Source organism: Trichechus manatus, unplaced genomic scaffold (assembly GCF_000243295.1).
Source record: "Trichechus manatus latirostris isolate Lorelei unplaced genomic scaffold, TriManLat1.0 scaffold00015, whole genome shotgun sequence".
Taxonomy (NCBI): domain Eukaryota; kingdom Metazoa; phylum Chordata; class Mammalia; order Sirenia; family Trichechidae; genus Trichechus; species Trichechus manatus.
The window spans coordinates 12,486,629-12,496,284 of NW_004443951.1; the positions used below are offsets into that span (position 1 = coordinate 12,486,629).

Consider the following 9,656-nt stretch of genomic DNA (forward strand, 5'->3'; position numbering starts at 1 on the left):
CCGCGGCGGAGCAAACGGTGGAGGCTGCACAAGACCAGCGAGAGGCGTAAAGAAATTGGTCAGGATCATCAAACGGGTTGGATTTGAAGTTGAACTGGAGGCATAACGGATGGAGAGGGTGGGGATTGGGATTGGAGCACGAACTCAGTCAAGGAAGGGGAACTGAGGTTGGGCATACCAGGGCTGGGAGGTTAGGGATTTATCAACTCACGAATGGGGGCATGATTAAAGCGTTGCTCCACCGAGAGGGGCTGCCGGTTAGGCAGGACCCTTAAAAGTGTGGACAGGAGTGTGCAGAAGAGGCCTGAAGGTGGCTGGGGCTTCCAGGGTAATAGGAGGTTGAGTAAATGGAGAAAACTACAGAGAATGGGCAGGAGTAGGCAGAGCCAGACAGGGCCCTGGGAACAAGGGGTCAGACTAGAGGTTGCCTGGAATGGCTGGGCATTGGAGAGGCACAGGCAGATGAATGGGCTCCAAGCACCATAGGAGTAGGAGGTAATCGATGCCTGAAGGTAGCAGTCAGACAATTTGGGCCTAGCAGACCAGGCCTTGAAGACATGGAGCTAGGAAGACCCCAAACAAACACACCAAGAGACCACATCCCCAGAGACCTTCATTCTAGTCAACAACCCCTACCTCTCCCCGCCAGGAACTAGCTCTGTCCAGAGCACAGTAGGTGCGTACCGAGTCAGAAAGCTAGCAAGAGGCCGTTTACTCTTTCTCTGTGAAAGGCGGCGGCGCAGGAGGGCAACAAGCTGCACCGATCAGGACAAATATCACATTTATTTCACAAACACTGGGTAAAGGTGGGGGTGCATATAGGAGGCCCAAGTGCACAACTGAACACAGTTGTCAGCGGCCCACTTCCCACGAGGATCTACCAAGCAATGCCTCCAAGTCGACAGGCAGCGGGAGGTGAGTGCAGAGAGAGCCCTGAACGCCAAGCCCCCTGAAAAGCTAAGGGGCACAGTTCCAGCTGTCTCAGGAAAACCACAAATAAATTAAGAGTGGGGCACAGCCCCACCCACACAGATCATCTAGTCACCCATCTTCACTCTGGAGGTCTGCAAAAGAAGAACAGGAGAAATCAGGTAGGGAGAGTGACAAATGACAGAAGTTCAGACCTAGCAAACTCATGATTGGATGGACAGACCACAACAGATGGATAACTGGACCAGAATGGACACACTGTGACAGACAACTACATGTGAACAGGAACAGACAGTCACAGTTAGAACACGGGACAGAGAAAACTGATCACAAATCCACACAGTCACTGTCAGACAAGACACACGATTCAGACATGCTGTCCTACTGACAGGTACACACAGGCCCTGAGAAGCACAGTAAAACACATAAGACAGACTCAGACAAGATCCCAACCCAGTCTAGTCCACAAGTAAGCAGACAGCAAACAAGAAAAGGATGACAAAGAGATAAACAAAAAGACATAACAGAAAAAGACTAGATGTGAAGAGAATATATAGGCACAAAACAGGAAAAAAAAACAAGACAATTGTCAGGACACTGGATCAAACACAAACATAAACTGAAAGTGTCAAAGAAGAAAACCAGAAAATGGGGACAAGGTGGAAGGAGTTGTCTGGAACATCTTTGGTTCTAGACAAAGACGACAAGCATTGCAGCTCCTTCAGAAGGAGGGTGGGGCTGGTTGGGGGCAAGAATACAGAGGATCTCTGAGGGGATTTAGCACCTGGAGGATTGCGACGATGACCCCAAAGAGGCCAATGGCGCTGCCAAAGATCTCCACGATGAGAATCTTTACAAAGAGGCTGGGGTTCTGAGCATCAGCCAGTGCAGCCCCACTGCCCACGATGCCCACGCAGACTCCACAGAAGAGGTTGCACAGGCCCACTGTGAGGCCAGCTCCAAACATGGAGTAGCCTGTGGGAATAGGGGGAGGGGGAAATGAAGCTCAGCCAAGCACAAGGGAGACAAAACAAGGGCCCAGCATGGACTAACAGGGCCAACCACTGCCCCAACTCTGCAAAGGAGGCCAAAGTAGGCAAACCAAAAAAACCAAACCTGTTGCCACCGAGTCAGTTCTGACTCACAGCGACCCTACAGGACAGAGTAGAACTGGTCCATAGGGTTTCCAAGGAGCGGCCAGTGGATTCGAACTGCCAACCTTTTGGCCAGCAGCCAAGCTCTTAACCACCGCGCCACCAAGGCTCCAAAAAAATGAAGAGTCCAAGCTGGGGTGGGGGTAAGGGTGGGGGCAGGAAGCAGGTGTGAAGCCCCAGCTTAGCGCCTTCATATACCCACCTACCTGCATGGTAGTTTCGATGGCCGATGGCCTTGGGATTAGTGGCAGTGAAAGGCTAAGAGAGGCAGAAAAGTAATCAGAAACCATTTCCTACACCACTCCCTCCTCCATCTCTAAGCATGGAGGTAGAACACACGGGAACGGATGCCCACCCCTACCAGGGTCCTCCATACCTCAGCCATGTTACTAATGACAATTGCCATGATGATGCCATAGATAGCTACAGCCTCGCAGAAGATGATGCTGGTGGTGGTAGTGGTAGGGAAAAGGAGTTAAAGGAGTTGAGAAAGAAACCAACTTTCCTCCCCAAAGAGTCCTCAGCAACCCTACCCCCACCAACATCCCACCCCATCAGAAGGCTGGGCAGGAGCAGCATGTCAGGTCAAATACACAAGACAGCTTCCAACGCACCTAAGTCTGACAATTTGCTAAAGACCCTTACACTTACCTGACCAGGTTCTTGGTCTTAATCCTAGGGGCCTTCACTCCTCCCCCAATGATGGAGGAGCCTGTAATATAGATCCCCCTAGTGGAAGAATAAGAACAGGGTGAGCAGAGCCCCAGCTGTCACTGCCCCCAAGATGACTCAGGATCCAATGACACCACCTGGCCATGACTAGCCCCTCTCCCCAGCTCCACAACCCCAATACTCACCAGGCTGCCCCAACCACAGACAAGGAGATAGCTAGACCAATGCCCAGGTTCGACCACATGAAAGGGGACGTCTCAGTAAGGAACCTGGTGCCGGGGCAGGGAGGAAAGCAATTCAGTCCTGGGGAAGGGAGCACAAAATTGACAGCCTCCCTCACCCCCAAATCCAACAGACTTTATCCCTCTCAAACATCCATGTCCCAGCAGCTGGGGGTAGGAACGTGAGGAGGAACATAGAGAAGGGAACTCAGACCAGATAAAAGGAAGGCTGCAGAGAAGAAACCCCTAGGGGAATCCTCTCCTTGCCCTCTCTTACCATGCCACATCAAAGCGGAACCCCAAGTCAAAGATGGTGTAGCAGGTTCCTGTAGCAGTGAAAAAAAGGGTCAGGGGCTGCTGTCTAGAATGAAGCTCCTCAACTTAGAGAAGGACCTGATCAGTTGATAAGCTACCTCCCTAAAGGTCTGTCTACACACAAGTCAAGGGCGAGTCCTTAGGTCCAATCCCAGGCGACAGTATTGCTGTCTATACAGATTCCTCTGCTCAGGCCTCCATTCTCAACCACTCCCTCAGTGACACAGTCTCCCAGACCGAGCCCCTCTGAAGACACACCACCCAGCAGGCCTGAACACCCTAGGCGAAGGGAGGAACCAACAGCCCTAGCCAGCCCTACCAGATCCTGCCGGCCCAGCCTGAACCGCTGTTTGCCCAACAAGCTGAGGGCCGTGGAGCAAAAGACCGGGAAAGAGGAACTGGAGCAGCCGACTCATGACCCAAGAAGGACGGTCAGGAGCAAGAGAGGGACGACAGCAGTGAGGCGGGGGAAAAGGACGGTTATGACAGGAAGGTACTAGTGTTCCTCTCGCGTTCCCCACCCCCTGCCGCCCCCCTTCCAGCAGCTGGAGATCCGGATTTCTTCTGCGGGGTCAGAAGCCCCGTCAGGCGTGAAGCAAGTTCCGAAGCCCGGGGTGCAGAGCCCGCGCTGAGGCCCAGCATCCCGGTACCCCGTTTCCCCGTTGGGCTCCAGCCCGGCCAGCGGAGACCCGATCTGCCCCCCACCCCCGCTAGGGCCCGGCCTCACCCACGACAAGCATGGTGGCCCAGAAGGCCACAGAGACCCCGGAGTAGAGCAGCACGAGCCCCGTCATGGCGGCAAGGACGGAGGGGGTCGGGTCGGTGGGGCCAGAGATAAACCCACGTCGCTGCGTTTATCGTTCACCCCGCAGTCTGTCTCCCCGCCCCACAGAGTCACCTGACTCACCCACGTGAGGCGCCGGCGCCACGTGACCCCACGCCTGGCGCTGCGCAGCGTCGCTGCCCGTCTCGAACATGGCGACGCCGGAACTGCCGGGCGCTGGGGATTGTGGTTGTTGTAGGCGCCCGCCTTGGAGGATGCCCCACGTTCCTCCTTCGTTCCTGCTCTGGCGCCCTTCTTACCGAGTGCCTCAAGCTGTGGTTGGTCCCTCTCGTGTCTCTCCAAGCCGGCTCCTGCTCAGCCCCTGCGCCCAGGCTCGCTTCGCCCCACCAGTTCTGCTTTATACAGGGGCCTGCTCGGAGGCCTCCCAGGCTTGGCCCCCAAGCCACTGCTGACCCCCTCTGGCTGCCTTTGCCGCCACTCCGTCTTCCAGCCACGCCGTTCTACCCAGTTCCACGAGGGTGCCATGCCCTTTCCTAGTTTGCTTGTACTGTTTCCTCTGGCGGAAGCATGCCTCTTCGTACTCACCCCACTGCTCGGCTAAAATCTACTGGTCCTCGGAAATCATTCCGCTCAGGACGCCTTCTGTAACGCAGACGGTGGTGGGCCTGCTTATAAAACTTGCCTATGAAAGCTAGGTCATGTCACTTCGTTTAAAATGCTCTTTCACTTATAATAAAAGCCAAAGTCCTTACAATGGCCTACTAGGCCTCACCCGATGAGACTACTCATCCCGCTTACCTGGCTTCCTTCATCTCCCATTCACCCCAACTCTATCTAGTTGCACTGGCCTCGTTGCTATTCTTTGACCATGCTAACCACACCCCCACCCCAAGGCCCTTACACTTGTTCCCTCCGCATTTCTTAATTATCCACGTGGCTCACTCCGTAACTTCAAGTCTGTTCAAACATAACTTTCTTCAAAAGGCCTTCCTTGACCATCTTACAACCTCTGCTCCCCCACACTCCCCATCTTCCTTCACAGCTTTATATTTCTCCATAGTACTTATCACTGTTGTTTGTGTTTTACATTGTTTCTCTCTCCTCCCATGAGAATGTAAGGACCAAGAAAGGATTTCCATTGACTTCACTGCTGTATTCCCACTTCCTGGCAAAGAACGGGCGCTCAATACATATTTGCAGAATACATGATTGGTGCGAACCTTGTCTCAGTTACCATGGTGAGTTTACTGCTCCAGCTCTACCATTAGACTGGGCACTCCCTGAAGGAAGAGACCACATCTCCCTTCTCCACCTTCATATTCAAGAGATGTCTTTTCACTTCACCTCTTGTCGACCTTATGGGTCCAGCAACTTGACTTGCTTGAAGCACCCACCACACTGGTTAAGCAGTGGTTACCCTCTGCCCAAATGTCCTTTTCATTGTATTTCTCCTGACAATTATTTTTCCTTCAAGAGATCTAGCTTAGGTTGCACCCTCTTTAGGAAGCCTCCTCAGGGCTCCTACTGCCTCTGTGGCTTGCCCCCTCACAGACCACACTGTTTCACTACATTGTAACCATACTGTGAGGACATGAATCAGGTCAGATTCACTTCTCTACCCACAGGACTAGTGCAGGTCCTACAGTGTTTGATGAATAAAAAGCAGTGGAAGGGGAAAAAGTGTCTGGTTTATTCAGGTTTCTGTGAACTCCCTGAGAAACAAATCAAGAGTCACTGTAGACCAGTGCTGTCCAACAGAACTTTCTGTCATGTCGGGAATGTTCTATAGCTGTGCTGACCCCTTATTAGCTATTTAAGGACTGGTAATATGATTAGTATGACTGACAAACTGAATTATCAATTTTATTTAATTTTAATTAACTTAAAATTAAGTTTAAATAACCATGTGTGTCTAGTGACTATGGTATTGGACAGTGCAGGCCTACACCTGTTAAACCACTGCCATCGAGTCGATTCCGACTCATAGCGACCCTACAGGACAGAGTAGAACTGGCCCATAGGATTTCCAAGGAGCGGCCAGTGGATTCGAACTGCTGACCTTTTGGTTAGTAGCTGAGCTCTTAACCACTGTGCCACCAGGACCCCAGGCCTACACCTGTGGTTCTCAACTGGGGAGAAACTTTGCCCCCACAGAGGACATTTTTGGTTGTCACAACTGAGGAAGAGAGGTTACTGGCATCTAGTTGGTAGAGGCCAGGGATCATACTAAACATCTTACAATGCACAGGACAGCCCCTTTCAACAAAAAAATATCCGACCCAAAATGTCAACAAGCCCAAGGTTGAGAAACCTTGGTCTAGACCATCTAGCACCTGCCCTTTGACAAGAGCAGACCCTCAACTACAGTCCAGGAACTGGAATTGGCCAGAGGTGCTGGTCTATTCCCAGGACAGACAGGCTCAGAAGGCCTCAGGGAAGCTCCTAAGCTTTTCCCCACAACAGCCAATCAACAGGCATTTACTATGCCAATATGTGCTGAGTCTTGTGCCAGTGCCATGACAGGACAGAGCTGGGTCCTATCCTCAGGAAGGGGTTGCCTGCCCTCCCTCCACCCAAGCTCCTTCAGGGATCCTGGCAAGGCAGTGGGTGAATTGGTGCAGGGAACACCAAAAGTCTCAGCAGTGATTCACTAGTTCATCTGTGTCTCTGGCCCCATATGGTATCAGCTGTTTCCCTCATCCTCATAGGCGATGGCAATTCCTCGTCTCCCACTCACAGCTCCTGTGACCGGCGTCTGACCCAGGCGGGGCTCCAGCCCCTGCCAGCTCCGGGAACTAAGGAACAAAGCTGCAAGGGAAGGGAAGCTCAGGCTGAGATGGCTGAATCTGGGGGAAGAGTTCAGCTGGAGGTGAAGACGTGGCACACTCACCTGCAGGGCTGCTCTCAGCCAGTTCCAGCTGGGGCCGCGGGGTCAGGGCTGAGCACCCAGGAGCATTTGGTGGTTTCCAAGTAGGTGCAGGTCGGAGCTCCCCAGTAATAAGTGACACATCTGGAGTGTCCCACAGCTCTGAGTCAGGTGGTGGGAGGGGCACATGGAAAGGAGAGCCTGGAAGGGAGGAAAGAAGTAGATCCATACTGGCTCCCCCACCCCCACCCCAAGTGTTCCCAGTTCAGGCAGTGCCCCACCACTCACCAGGCAGCATGTCCGCATAATGTGTGAGGTGGGGGGCCAGGCCTGGAGGCGGCCAGGCAGGGTTGCAGGCAGCCTCCAGCTCACATGGTGCCAACACAGGTCGGAAGAAGCCACCAGAAGGCTGGGGAGCCAGGGCACCCAGAGGACAGGCCAAAAGCACAAAGACATCCACTTCAGGGAAGTTGGCAAGCTTGGCAGGAGTGGGCCGCCCCAGGGCCAACACATAGCTACGCTTGCCAGCAGCTTGAGTTAGGTTCCGAAAGTGTGTCAGGGCCTCACGGTATCGGGCCACACCCAATGTGCCTACCAGCAGCCCCACCACATGGGCATCTCTGGCCCGCTCCACCAGGTACTGTCTGCGTGCCCTTAGCCTCCCAGCTCGGGCACTCTCATCCTGACACTGCCCTGTTTCTGGGCAGCAAGAGGAGAAGGGCTGCCCCGGTGCCCAGCCCAAGAGCAGGCGACTCAGGTCTGGGTCAAGGTCAGAGCCAGGGCTGTCCTTAGAGCCCCCCACATAAAAAGCACCATACTCCTCCAGGCACCTTCCTGGGGCCAAGGGGAAGCAGCGTCCAAAACGCTCCAGGGGCTCAGGCACTGAATTGAGGTAGCCAGTTGGCAAAGGAAGAGCTGGGCTGGAGACAAGCAGGTCCAGGTACCTTGGGCGCAGGAGAGTGGCCAACGCCTCTGCGGGGAGAGGCGGTGATGTCAGAAGCGGGGCCTGGCAAAGTAGGAGTTCCTCCATCCCCAGGAGACTGAATGTGACCCAAAAGCAAAGGCTAAGGCCAATCCCGGAACAAGAGCTCTATGAAAGTGTACTAAAATGGGGAAATTAAGGCACAAAGCAGTTGGCCCACCCTTCCTACACGTATAACCCCTCACCCAGGGCATGGGCACAGGCTGGCTCACTCAGCAGCACCACAGGTGCTGTGGCGTCCGGGTTCAGGGCCTCAAAGGCCTTGGCACAGAGCTCCAAGGCTACAGAACGTTGACCAAGGACGAAGGTGACGGGCAGCGGGCGGGCCGGAGGGCTCAAGCAGGCGGGGCCAAAATGTACGAGAGCCTGAGCTCCAGCTTGCTCGGCGCCCAGCACGTCCACACAGCAGCTGCAGGGGAGAGACCATCAGTGAGAGGGGTTCCTACCAGGAAGGGAGTTGCTGTTATCAATCGGGAACACGGTCAGTGAAGAAAATGTCATCATGAAAGAAAGACACCATCGTAGAAGGCACCCAGCATCAGAAGAGAGACATCATCATCAAATAAACACTGGGGACAGACATCGAGGGGAGCCTGGATCGCCAGCCTACCTCACCCCAATCCACAAGCCCAAATTCACACCTGCCATACGCCGTGTCTCCCAAAATGAACATCTTTGACCCCGTGATCTCTTCCAGTCGTGTAGCCACGGCTCCAGCATCTCCCAGTAGCTGATCAGGGAACTGCAAGGCCACCTGTAAATATAAACCAACCATGGAGTCAGAATGGCCTCTCCTCCCTCCTCCAACACCCAGGCGCTCCTCACAGGGAAACTTTCGGGTAGACTCTATTAAACCCTCAGAGCCCCTCCTCCAGAGGAGTACCCCCAGGCTTATCTTCACAAAATCCCCATTCTCAGGGAGACCCTTCCCCAGAGAGACAAGGCAACACCCCTTCCCAAGCCTGCCCTCACCCGCTGACACCCCAGGTCGCGGACAAATCCAACGACTCGCTCCAGTTCATACACTCGGTCCAAGTCCGCGAGAGGAGTGAGCAGCCCTCCGGCGCCCGCCTCCCGCTGCAGCGACGCCTCCGCTGGGCTGCTGAACGTAGACTCCATGAGGGACAGCTCGGGGGCAGAATGCTGCGGGAACCTCTCTCGGTCAGCTTCAGGTCCCCCGTTCTCAAAACAGCCCTCGCCGGGTCAGAGTCACGTTACTTGGGGAGAGAAAGTCTGGCCCAGCCCGCAGCCCACCCATCTAAACACCCGTTTCTCCACTGCACATGGGCTTATCCCGGAGATCATTTCCGGGATTTTCAGGCGGGGCTGGTAGCAATTTTACCAATCCTAAACCAGCACTGCTTCCGTCCTCCAGTCCTCCCCAGCAAGCCTGCCACAGAGAACCAATGATCTGCCTCAGAGTGCGAGGCCAACCGGAGGTACTTCGAGGGAGGCGCGGAGCCTTGTGGGTGTTGTAGTCGTCCTGGGGCTCCTCTGAAGGCGCGAGGAGTTTCCCGGTTCCGGCGGCCTCTGGCCCTCAGGACGCCGCGACTCCCTGAAAACAACTGCTCCAATTTGAGCAGCTCCTATCCGCCGGACACTATTAAGCAGTTGATGCGCACTCTATCACCTGGGAGGTAGCATTGTATAATTTGTTTTTCTTGCATTGTATAAATTTTTAAGTCGGGTGCCAAATTGCCTAGCTTTGAATATTGACTGGTTCCGCCACTTA

At 54.2% G+C, this 9,656-nt stretch overlaps 2 protein-coding genes across 3 annotated transcripts; both read right to left on the minus strand.

Moving 5' to 3' along the window:
• Window positions 1-768: 768 nt before the first annotated feature.
• Window positions 769-4,180, minus strand: ATP6V0B (ATPase H+ transporting V0 subunit b). The gene is made up of 8 exons (XM_004371827.3): window positions 4,020-4,180; window positions 3,255-3,303; window positions 2,942-3,025; window positions 2,736-2,813; window positions 2,461-2,530; window positions 2,291-2,342; window positions 1,715-1,905; window positions 769-1,064 (listed from the first exon to the last, which is right to left on the minus strand). The coding sequence occupies exons 1-8, from the start codon at window positions 4,084-4,086 to the stop codon at window positions 1,038-1,040; spliced, it is 618 nt and encodes a 205-aa protein (XP_004371884.1). The 5' UTR covers window positions 4,087-4,180; the 3' UTR covers window positions 769-1,037.
• A 1,955-nt stretch (window positions 4,181-6,135) lies between these two features.
• Window positions 6,136-9,211, minus strand: DPH2 (diphthamide biosynthesis 2). 2 transcript variants are annotated; one of them, XM_004371829.2, is made up of 6 exons: window positions 8,897-9,211; window positions 8,566-8,678; window positions 8,110-8,333; window positions 7,231-7,914; window positions 6,967-7,143; window positions 6,136-6,884 (listed from the first exon to the last, which is right to left on the minus strand). In XM_004371829.2, the coding sequence occupies exons 1-6, from the start codon at window positions 9,041-9,043 to the stop codon at window positions 6,760-6,762; spliced, it is 1,470 nt and encodes a 489-aa protein (XP_004371886.1). In that variant the 5' UTR covers window positions 9,044-9,211; the 3' UTR covers window positions 6,136-6,759. The 2 variants fall into 2 exon arrangements, with proteins under 2 accessions (XP_004371886.1, XP_023582769.1); XM_023727001.1 differs by lacking the exons at window positions 8,110-8,333; window positions 8,897-9,211 and having other exon boundaries at window positions 8,566-8,644.
• Between the last annotated feature and the right edge of the window lie 445 nt (window positions 9,212-9,656).